This window comes from Jaculus jaculus, chromosome 2, assembly GCF_020740685.1.
Source record: "Jaculus jaculus isolate mJacJac1 chromosome 2, mJacJac1.mat.Y.cur, whole genome shotgun sequence".
NCBI classification, from domain to species: Eukaryota; Metazoa; Chordata; class Mammalia; order Rodentia; family Dipodidae; genus Jaculus; species Jaculus jaculus.
Window position 1 is genome coordinate 43,965,261 of NC_059103.1, and position 12,281 is coordinate 43,977,541.

Genomic DNA, 12,281 nt, shown 5'->3' on the forward strand with positions numbered 1-12,281 from the left:
TGGGCTTGCATCATATATCTATGTATATTATTTTTCTTTTGGGTTTTTCAAGGTAGGGTCTCACTCTAGCTCAGGCTGACCTGGAATTCACTACGTAGTCTCAGGGTGGCCTCGAACTCATGGCGAATCTCCTGCCTCTGTCTCTGGAATGCTGGGATTAAAGACGTGTGTGACCACACCCAGCTAATTTTTTTTTTAAAGAGATAGACAACATTTCTGATAGGTCCACATAGGAGACATTTTCAGCTTTGCAGGCCATTTGTCCTCTGCAGAAATAACTACTGGTGGTGGAGTACAAAAGCAGTCATAGACTACACTTAAATGAGTGGGTATATCTGTGTTCCAATAAAACTTTACCAACACTGAAATGTGAATTTCATGTCACAAAATACTATTGGTCTTTAGGCATCTTCTCCAACCATTTAACAATGCAAAGCCCTGCCTAGGTTGACGTATGTAAGCAGGTGGTGAGCCAGGTTGGTCCCTGCTGGAAACTCATCACCACCATCTGAGCTAGTCTGGGAAGCAGGTGTTATGTCCTCCCCACAGATGAAGGGGTCCTGTTCCCTGGGACGTGAAGATCCAACCCCATAGCTAGTCAATGCCAGAAAAAGACCTGAACTCCAGACCACTGATGTGCGGTCTGATGTGTTTCTCACCATTAGGAAATGCTGCCTCTTGGTTGGAAGAGACCCAGAAGGAATCAAGACGAAAGACAATCCCTCCACGTGGGGTGCAGTGGGACAGAGGAAACCAGGCCACCTTTGAGTGGGTGTCAGGACTGGTGACGGCCTGATGGTGTCTGGAATTTAGTGGACACCTAATGAGATCAATACTTATTGAATAAATCTATGTATTGCTTGCAGCCGCTGGCAGCATGCCCTCTTGTTGGGTTATGCTCTGTGTAGGACAGGGGATAGTTGAGCTCACCCTCCTTTTAACGTACTGTGCCGCACAATCCCAAGGGGACACAATCACAGCTCACGGATAGCTCGGTGTTCGTTGTCGTGAAGTCACTGCGGTGGCACAGAAGGGCCAAATCCTTCGGCTGGAGACCAGGCTCGTGACCTGTGTTGGGTCCCCTGCCAGAACTGTGCCATGTCACCTTGGGAAAGTCATTGCTGTCATCGCCTCTTCTAGCAAATGGGCTTAGTGATGCCAGCCCAGCTTACTTCTTAAGATGTTCCTAAAAACCCAGGGCTTTTCAGCTGAAGGGAGAGTGCAGCTGGAATAGGCTGGAAGCAGACTGTGAACACCATGCTTCTCTTTCCAGCTCAGCCAGGGGCAGTTATTCTATTCCACTGATGTGACACTTCTGGTCCAGCCCACCAATTTATAAATTATTGTAGCTTTATAATCTACTTGAATATCTGTCAGTTCTTATCCTCTTTCATTAGCCCTTAAAAATACTAGCTATTCTTACCTTTTTCAAACCAAGACATGAAATGATTTGGGAAAAAAAAAATCTTCTTTGAATTTTGATTGTTCTGCCATTAAATATATGTGTGGAGAATTGCATATTTAGAATATCAAGTGCCACCCCCAGGTACATTTCCTTTTTGTCCCACTGCTCCTTTATATATCTTGGTAATTCTTTGGGTATGTGTTTGTGTGTGTGTAGATGTGCATGTTTGTGTGTGTACAGGTGCATGTGCGTGTGGAGGACAGAGGACACCCTCAGGTGTCATTCCTCAGGTGCTATCCACCTTTTTTTGAGGCAGAGTCTGCCACTGGTCTGGAACTCATCCAAGTGGGTTAGCCAGAAGGTCAAGAAAAAGATGCATGGGGGTGTAGTGCAGTGGTAGAGCATTTGAGTGCTGAATACAGAATCACAACAGGAGATCTCACATTACTTGGAAAGTCCTCACCTCCGCTGAGAGGGTCCAGGGCCTTTCTTGGCCCTTCCCAGCCTTTCTAGCTCAGGAAGAGGGGCCTTGAAGCCAGGAAGATTCCAGAATGCTGGCCCCATCCCTCCCGTGCCTGGAACTCAGGCAGCAACCTCCCTGTGCACAGGGTATCCTTAATCCTTCTCTTTTACATCCACTTCAAACCCACTGGTAGAATGTGGTGAATCTTGACTCAGAGAGCATGAGTCTGACTCCATGTCTCCATCTTCATCACCCCTCACTTCTGGTCATATCCTCTTGATTCACCCCTTTGTCTCACCCAGACCCTTCTATTGTTGTGGGGTTTGAGAGCTACTGAGCCTTTCTGGGCTCCGGGTAGGCATAGCTTGGGTGTTAACAGCACCAAACACTCAAGGGCCAATTAAAACTCCCTGTGGTGGTTTGATTCAGGTGTCCCCCCCAAAAATTAGGTGTTCTGAATGCTAGGTGCCCAGCTGATGGAGATTTGGGAATTAATGCCTCCTGGAGGTGGTGTATTATTGGGGGCAGGCTCATGGGTATCATAGCCAGCTTCCCCTTGCCAGTGTTTGGCACACTCTCCTTTTCCTGTTGTCCACCTGATATTGGTCAGGAGGTGATGTCCACTCGCTCATGCCATCATGGAACTTCCTCAAAATAAACCCTTTCAGGGCTGGAGAGATGGCTTAGCTGTTAAGCGCTTGCCTGTGAAGCCTAAGGACCCCGGTTCGAGGCTTGGTTCCCCAGGTCCCACGTTAGCCAGATGCACAAGGGGGCGCACGCATCTGGAGTTCGTTTGCAGAGGCTGGAAGCCCTGGCACGCCCATTCTCTCTCTCTCCCTCTGTCTTTCTCTCTGTGTCTGTCGCTCTCAAATAAATAAATAAATAAATAAATAAATAAATAAATAAACCCTTTCATTCTACAAGCTGCTCTTTTTTTTTTTTTTTTTTTTTTTTTTGAGGTAGGGTCTCACTCTGGCCCAGGCTTACCTAGAATTCACTATGCAGTCTCAGGGTGGCCTGGAACTCATGGCAATCCTCCTACCTCTGCTTTCCAGGTGTTGGGATTAAAAGCGTGCACCACCATGCCCAGCTCCACAAGCTGCTCTTGATCAAGTACTTTCTGTCAGCAATGCAAAGCTGGTTACAACAGTAAAATTGGTACTAAGAACAGGGTTGTTTCTGCTAGACACCTGACTGTGTGGCTGTTGGTCTTTTGGGGCTGATTTGAAGGAGGAATGTGGAAGGATTTGAAACCTTGGCCTAAGAGATGTCTTGCAGCTTGACGGACTATTCTGGTCAGAGTTGAAAGACCATAGTAAGAACTATGGACTGTGAGGTTTGGGTTATGAGTGTGAGAAAGAGCTTTGTTTGGTCTGGTCTAGAAGCAGTTTGTGTCAGAGGCTTGCTGTGTTCTGCTTACCTGTGTCCTGAGAACTTATGCAAGATTGTGTTACATAGAAATGGACTGGTGTGAGCAGATGGATATGGCACAGAAAGAAGTAAAGTCTTTGGGCTGAAACTGTTGCCTGTTCAGCTGCAATTGTTTGAGAGAATGCAGTTCTTGAGACTGGGTCAGCTGACTTGCTTTGGGACAACAGGAAGAATTCAGAATCTTTTACGTTTTTTAAATTTTTGTAGTCAGTGAATACAATCAAATTGGTACCATTGTTAGTCTCCTCCCTGTCCTCCCCACTCCACAGGGACCCTCCTTGTTGGGGTATATGGGTCATGCATTTTAGGGTTAGTCTCTAGTTTGGGGTAGGAGGAAATGTCTCTGTGTGTCATGACCCAACATGGGGCTCTGACATTCTTTCTGCCCCCTCTTCTGCAAATTTCCCTGAGCCATGTTGGGTTCATTTTAGGTCTGATTCAGTGTTGAGATCTTGGGAGCCTCTGTGTCTCTGGATATCTGGTTTGGTAGGGGTTGATTGTTCTCTGTGTCTATCTCCTTCACTGTTGTGCTGGTTCCTGGTTTGCCAAGAAAACAGCATTCTTGCATGTTTCCCCAATTATAATTCAGATTCTTTTGAAAGGGCCTGAATGCTAAAGGAGTGTCCTTTTCATCTAAGTTGGCTTTATTCCCCGTCATACCAGATTAACAAATTGTTAGCCTACCTGGTACTATGGAGTATAACAAATGCAGGAAAGGGAGGGTTGTTAAATTTGTAACATAGTTTTGCTTTTTGGAAATGGCCATGGGCAGTGGGAAGCAGGCTTATTGGATTACCTGTATGGAGGCCTGATGGAGCCCTGAATGAATCATGGGTTGCATCCAAGACCAAGTGGAGATGCCAGGACTATGAGATGGCTGCCAAGGAGAGCTGCAGGCCACCAGGTGGAGTATTGCTTGGTGTATGAGCAGCTGAGCTGGAGGGCAGAATTGGAACTCCAGAGACTCATCACTAATTAGAATTTTCGGATTTGGAGACTTGTTGCTGGTTAAAGTTGTCAGACTTGATGCTGCAGAGGTTGATGTTTGCCCTGTTTGTTTTAAATCTTGTATTGGTTGAATATTTCTTTGCTATGCCCAATGCCATATTTTGTAGTGTAATTGCTTATTATATGCCATTATGGTATATATATATATATATATATATATATATTGGTATTATGGCTTAGTTAAAAGCCCTTTATCTATTGAGATGTTTGAACATCATTTGCATGGATAAAATCTATGGGGACTTTATTGTTGGACTGCATGTTACATCATAGATAGTTATCAGTTTATGGGGGCAAGGAGAATAATGTGGTGGTTTGATTCAGATATCCCCTGTAAACTTATGAGTCCTGAATGCTAGATACCCAGCTGGTGGCAATTTTAGAAGTGGAGCCTCCTGGAGGTGATATATTGGTGGGGTGGGCTTATTGGTGTTATATCCAGCTTCCCCTTTTCAGTGTTTGGCACACTCTCCTGCTGCTGTTGTCCACCTGATGCTGGCCAACAGAGTAGACCAATACAAAATCAATAACCATCAGGTAAACATCAGACATCTGTAGTTCAAGTCTGGCATCCATAACCAGTGGCAATAATCTCTGGGTTTTCAATTGCTACCCCTCTAGCAGGCTGAGGAGCCAAGGGAAAACTTTCATCCTGAGCCATGAGTGCTTCGTGGCAGCCATTGCACAGCCCTGGTATATCCAAACCATCTTCAGGTCACCACTGCAAGGGCCTCACTGGTCTCTTTACCAGGGGCATCACCCTGCTTTACATGCTGCATCTCAACAGTGGTCTTGGAACTGTGTGTACTTCATGACTCACTTCTGTGTAATTTTCATGCTTCCAAAATCAATGCCAGGTGTGAACTGACACAGCTATTTCATTAATCTGGGGGGAAAGTAAGTCATGACCTTGAGGAGCAGGTTACTTCCTTCAAGTCATCTTTCAAAAGAATTTGCATTCCTATTGAGATTTTCCTGGGTGGACTTCACTCTTAGCATCTTCTCCACTGTTTCAATGTAAAGCTCTTGGGCCATTCTTAATGGTAACCTCTTTGACAATGGCAGCTTTAACAACCTAAGTCAGTCTCTGTGCCAGTAACTTTAAATTTGCTTGAATTTTTCCTGTGATAAATCATACATTTTTCAGTTCTATAACTTCTGTCAAGCATAGCAGTCTATTACTTTTAAATTCAACCTTGATCAAACTCTGGGCATGGACAGAATGTAGCCAGCCCTTATGACAGTAGTCTAGTTTCAACAAGGCTTTCTGCTATCTTTCCTTCCCCTTGAAAATTCCTAAGTCAACACAGTTCTCTTAGTATTTAGCATTTTCAAGCTCTTACCATACTGGCCCATAAAACTTGGCTTACCACTCTGCAAGTCTTCTTCCGTGTCAAGTATAAAGTACCAAGTTCAGGCACATTTCTCCAGCACACAAGTTCCTAAACGCCAAAATCCACATGGTCAGAGTCATTGTAGAGCAACCCTAACTCTCTGTTATCAATTTCTATTGCAGTCAGCTTCATATTGTTAGGTAAATACTCAACCAGAAACAGTTTATTGGAGGAAAGGATTTATTTTAGGCTTATAGACACAGGAGAAGTTTTATCAATGGTAGAAAAAATTGGATCCCTTTCACAGATCCAAACAGAGAGAATCCACTAATAGCTGGCACCACAAACATGAACCTCCAGGGCTCAGTCTGCTCTCTGCACCTTTGGGAATCATATCTGCCCCAATGACACACCCCTCTGTAGTAGAAATCTGCCTGCTAGGGGCAGAAGTTGCAAACTCCATTTTAATAAAACACCTGTGTTTATGGGGCCAGACATTCTAACTACCACAGCTAGCTAGTACACAAAAATAGGAAATGCCATATTCAATGATTGACTTTTTTAAATTTATTTTTTTTATTGACAACTTCTATACTTACAGACAACCACCCATGGTATTTCCATCCCCTCCCCCACTTTTCCCTTCATAGTTCTGCTGTCTATCATATCCCCTCTCTCTCTCTATTAGTCTCTCTTTTAATTTGATGTCATCATCTTTTTCTCCTATTTTGAGGGTCTTGCGTGGGTATTGCTAGGCACTGTGAGGTCTTGGATATCGAGGCCAAGTTCTGTGTGGACAGTTGTATGTAAGGAGTGGTACCCTTTCTTTGGCTCTTACATTGAAATGATTTACTTTTATGCCAGTATTGGGAATAGAACCTAGGACCCAGCACACAATGGGAACTCACGCTACACTAAGCTGTATTCCTAATGTCCTTTTACTCTTAACTTGAAATATGGTCTCACTAAATTGCCAGGCCTAGTCTTGAACCTCTGATCCTCCTCCTTAGCCTCCCAAAGTAGACCCAGCTAATTATTTACATCCTATACCACTCAACTTTGCAACCTTCTCAGTCAGCTTTTGTAGTTTCCAGGGAGATTATTTTCACTGGTCCCAAGCTTTGATTCAATATTCTTTTGTTTTTAATTTTTAAATTTTTATTAACATTTTCCATGATTATAAAAAAAAATTCCATGGTAATTCCCTCCCTCCCCACCCCCACACTTTCCCCTTTGAAATTTCATTCTCCATCATATTACCTCCCCATTACAATCATTGTAGTTACATATATACAATACCAACCTATTAAGTACCCTCCTCCCTTCCTTTCTCTTCCCTTTATGTCTCCTTTTTAACTTACTGGCCTCTGCTACCAAGTATTTTCCTTCTCACGCAGAAGCCCAATCATCTGTAGCTAGTATCCACATATGAGAGAGAACATGTGGCGCTTGGCTTTCTGGGCCTGGGTTACCTCACTTAGTATAATCCTTTCCAGATCTATCCATTTCTCTGCAAATTTCATAACTTCATTTTTCTTTACCACTGAGTAGAACACCATTGTATAAATGTGCCACATCTTCATTATCCACTCATCAGTTGAGGGACATCTAGGCTGGTTCCATTTCCCAGCTATTATAAATTGAGCAGCAATAAACATGGTAGAGCACGCACTTCTAAGGAAATGATTCAATATTCTTAAAAACCTCCTCCAGCTATCCTTTCCCTTCCATACCTTGTTTTAAGCACTGTAGTATACCTCTATGGCCCAGAACGCTGGTTTGATTACTTCTCTCCTTTTTTTTTTTTTTTTTTTTTAGGTAGGGTCTCACTCTAGCCCAGGCTGACCTGGAATTCATTATGTATTCTCAGGGTGGCCTTGAACTCATGGTGATCCTCCTACCTCTGCCTCCCGAGTGCTGGGATTAAAGGCGTGCACCACCACGCCCGGCTTCTCCTTTGTTTCTTGTCCTTGCCTGCTCTGTCTGCTGGACCCAGACACCTATTTGAGTAGAACTTACTTCCCAGAGAGGATGGAAGGGTCACTAGCCCGGCCCCTCTAGACTGGCATGTACTCTCAGTGGCACTGGGAGAAGGGGGCAAAATGTTCAGTCCCCAGCCCTGGCCTGGCTCTGGTTCTGTCTGTAGGGGATAGGTTGCAGGGGGAATTCTGCTGGCTGGTGCTGCAGCTGGGAGAGTGCTGAGGGCCTTCAGAGGCCTGCTGCGGGTGTCTGGGGACAATGGAGCCTCTCTGCATGCCGCAGGCACTCACGCTGGCACCTGTGGGAGGGATGTGCCTTTCCTCTCTGTCTAACTTCTCTCTCTCTCTCCCTCTCTTTCACTTCCCTAGGTCTTTCTTTGTGTGCTTTCTGCGTCTGTTCTTGCCCTTGCAGACCTGCAGCTCTCATTGTCTCTCTCTGCTCCAACCCCACCCCTTCCTTTATCCTCTTTTTCCCCTTAATTGGCCATAATTTAGAACTTCAGTCTATTATGCTTAAGTTATTTGGTTTGAGTAAAATTTTAACTTTTCTATCCATATATTTAAAGACGGAGAAATAGAATAGTGTCCATTTGGTGCTGAAATACTGATTTAATGGTATTTAATTTATATTACCCTGGATGGAGTCCTGCTCTTTCAATCCCTGCCCTTGGATGTAAAATTCCCCCTCCTCACCCATCTGAGTGTGTGGGCTGGCCTGGTGCCCCCTGGTTCTGCTTTCCTAACATGCTAACATCCAGAGGTGCTTAGGACATGGACCCAGGCAGAGAGGCAAGACCTTCGGAGTGTACTGCCCACACTCAGCCTTGGCCTGGTCCTAGAATGCCCCTTACATCAAGGGAAAGAAGAGAAGCAATTGGGGTAGATGGCCCCAGCTTACAGAGGGGCTGCATTCTCAGACATCCTGAGCTGTTCTGGACTTTAGAGACTGGCCCATAACCTCCAGAGAGCCCAGGCATGGCTGAAGAGGGAGAAGGGGTCAGCAGTGATCACACGTTGCGAATTCTCACTGAGAGACTGCGCTTACCATTACAGGCATATTCCAAATACCAGATGAGGCACACACAAAAACGTGATTCATTGCCTAAAATTCAATATTACTTGGGGTCCTGGCATTCCATTGGTTAAATCTGACAGCCTTAGATCCGAGAGGAAGGAATATGCTCAACATCATACAACAATTAATGGAAGAGCCAGGGTTTAGACCCAAAGCGTCAAACCGTAGGACTTAGTCTTTCGTAATGCTCCTTCATCCAGCTTGGCCTCCTGTCCAGGCTCCATCATCGTGCTATGGCCTTCCTTAGAAGGCCTGGGCATCACTGCCGCTCCTTAGGCACATTCTGCATCTTCCCAAAGCACGCTTGGCTTGTGCCCTCAAAATCCGCGAACTCAATACACATGTGTGGAGCACCTGCCATGTGCAGCACCCTGCCAGAGCATCTCTGGAACATAGATTATTCCAGAAAGTGTGAGAATAGTCTCTATAAGTCCTTCTCAGTCCTTCCACTGAGGGTCTGCTGTGTTCAAGTCATGTTACCTCGTTATCTTTAATGGGGTGCCTGGAGACAATGTCCCAAGTTTACTCTTCACCCCAGGCAAATGACACACAGGTAATTCCCAGGCTGGGGAAGGCAGGAGGGATGTGAGAGGCAGACAGGGAGATGTTGGAGCCCACGAAGGGCCCTCATTCTCAGCTTGTAACTACTCCAGCATGAGACCTTTCCAAGAGGACACTTCAACTTTCCCTACCCCACCCTCACAGGTACTATTTCCCGTGCCAACGTTGGCTGGCAGTAGAGGAAGATGATGGCCAACTGTCCAGGGAGCTATTGCCAGTGGACGAATCCTATGTGCTGCCCAGCGAAGATGAGGAGGGTGGGGGACACGGTGACAGTAACCCCCTTGACAACCTGGCCCTGGAACAAAAAGGTTTCCTAAATTAGAGTTGATTTCTCTCTCCAACATACCACCCCTCCTCTCCTCCTGCTCCCTGGTGTCTATCTTTCTTCTCTTCCGATGGGCTCTGGGTAGCTCCTCTGCTGACATTCTGGCCACTGTGTCCTCTCATTCCTCCCAGAGACACTTGGGAGGCCAGGGTAGGGAGGGATGTCCCTGTAAGTGCAGTACAGGGCTTGGAGTAAGGGTGGCGCTATTGTTAGGAGTAAGCCAGTCCTAACTCATCATTCGCCCTCCCTACAGGCACGTTTTAGCCACCGGAGGCATTTTTAAAATTTTTTTTGTTTTATTTATTTATTTGAGGGTGACAGAGTGAGAAAGAGGCAGTTAGAGAGAGAGACAGACAGAGAGGGAGAGAAAGGGCATGCCAGAGCCCCCAGCCACTACAAACGAACTCCAGACGCGTGCGCCCCCTTGTGCATCTGGCTAATGTGGGTCCTGGGGAATCGAGCCTTGAACCAGGGTCCTTAAGCTTCACAGGCAAGTGCTTAACCACTAAGCCATCTCTCCAGTCCATGAGGCTTTTTTTTTATTTTTTTCGAGGTAGGGTCTCACTCTAGCCCAGGCTGACCTGGAATCCACTATGGAGTCTCAGGGTGGCCTTGAACTCATGGCAATCCTCCTACCTCTGCCTCCCGAGTGCTGGGATTAAAGGTATGCGCCACCACGCCTGGCTTCCCTGAGGCATTTTTACCAAGGAAAACCATGACTACTGGCCTTCAAGAGGCCGTTAATACTTGTCTCCCCCTTCCTGAGTCTCACATCCCTGAAACTCCTCCCATCCTGGAGGGGTCAGACCAGAGCTCCAGGCTATCAGCCTTGGACTCATATGGTCACCTCATGTCCCTCCTGATCATTTGTCACTTCTTATGAATGAGAATTTCCTGAAGGAGGCTGGACCGGGGCATTATATCTACCCTCAGGAAGTTTCCAACCCAAAAACCGCAGTGGAACATCGCAAGTAAAGTGACTCGTGGAACTGACCCACATGAACATGGAAATGTCTATTGCTGGCCTCGGGGCTCACAGCTGTAGGGCTGAATGAGGAGGGAAGGGGTTCGAGTGGCAGGCTAAAGTGGGCAGGTTGGGGAGGCTCTCCTCCCTCCATGTGACCCCAGGGTGAGCCCCAGCTCATTGCTGTGTTTTTCTCCTGGCAGACAAATCAACCACATTCTCAGTGACCGTGAAGACTGGGGACAAGAAGAATGCGGGTACAGATGCCAATGTTTTCATCACGCTCTTTGGCACACAGGATGACAATGGTAAGAAAGAAATACTGGACTGGAGTTTACCAATGTTCCTGGGGGCTTTGTCACACTAAGCAGAAGGGTCCCAGGAAGCTCTGTCCACCACAGTTGACTCCAAGAAGACTGCAGACCCCACCAGAGAAAGGCAATTCCTTTATTCCTGCAAAACTTCTTCCCGTCTAGGCCACCTTTCTGCTGTTGGAATAGCAGAGGAGCCCTTGCCCTAACCCCATCCCAGTAACAATCTGAACGAAGGGGCTTTTCCAGTTCCAGTGACACCCAGCCCAGGGGCTCTGACGTTCCATTGAGAGACCCACACATGGTTCTAGAGTTATTCCAGAGGCTTCATGGGAACTCAGAAGGTGGCATGTAGTGTTAAGGCACCGTCCTTTCACATCCCATTTAGCCATTCTGTCTGAGTCTAGAGAGGAACGTATCTCTCAATTAGTCTTCAGGCATTAGCTGGATGTGTAGAGCCTTGTGCCAAGCCCTGCTGAAGAATGAATGGACCTAGTTCCTGCCCGTGGGGTATGCAGGCTAGAGTTCAATGGTGTCTTAATAGAAAGAATGCTCTGGAGTCTGATGAGCTGCTTGAAATTTTTATTCTACTCTTAGTTGTGTGACCACAAAGTTACTCAATCATTCTGTGTCTTAGTTTTTCCCATTGTAAAATAGAGATCAAACTACATGTGCCTCACAGAGTTACGGATTTAGTGACATGGAATATGTAAGATATTTGGGTCAAAGCAGCACACAATAAACATTAGTTGTTCTTATTATTTTATAGTTTGGATAAAGCAAATCATACTTAATAAAAGATAGGTCATCACTGACTTAAAAACAAAAGATGTTTTTGTGATGGTTCCTGTGTCACGAGCCCTGATAATTACATCTACTTGTCCATGTTTTATACACTTTCTTTTTTTTAAGGGATAGTAAGAGCGAAAGAGACACACAGAGAGAATTGGCATGCCAGGCCCTCAGCTGCTGCAATCAAACTCCAGATTCTTGTGCCACGTAGTGGGCATGTGTGACCTTGAACTTGCCTCACCTTTGTGCATCTGGCTTATGTGGGATCTGGAGAGTCGAACATGGGTCATGGGGCTTCAGAGGCAAGCGCCTATACTGTTAAGCCCTCTCTCCAGCCCTAGACACTTTTTTTTTGTTGTTGTTTTTTCGAGGTAAGCTCTCAATCTAGCTCAGGCTGACCTGGAATCTACTATGTAGTCTCAGGCTGGCCTTGAACTCACGGTGATCCTCCTACCTCTGCCTCCCAAATGCTGGGATCCTAGACACTTCTTTTTTAAAATATTTTTTTTTAATTTTTATTTATTTATTTATTTGAGAGCGACAGACACAGAGAGAAAGATAGAGGGAGAGAGAGAGAATGGGCGCGCCAGGGATTCCAGCCTCTGCAAACGAACTCCAGATGCGTGCGCC

The 12,281-nt window shown here is 45.9% G+C and overlaps 1 protein-coding gene across 3 annotated transcripts in view; it reads left to right on the forward strand.

The window, feature by feature from the left end:
- The window catches only part of Loxhd1 (lipoxygenase homology PLAT domains 1), a 206,281-nt gene that overhangs the window by 116,189 nt on the left and 77,811 nt on the right, over positions 1-12,281 (forward strand). For all 3 annotated transcript variants that reach the window (XM_045144249.1, XM_004656811.2, XM_004656812.2), the window contains 2 exons: positions 9,401-9,567; positions 10,752-10,856. In XM_045144249.1, the coding sequence (XP_045000184.1) occupies positions 9,401-9,567; positions 10,752-10,856 (272 nt within the window). The remainder of the gene's footprint in view (positions 1-9,400; positions 9,568-10,751; positions 10,857-12,281) is intronic.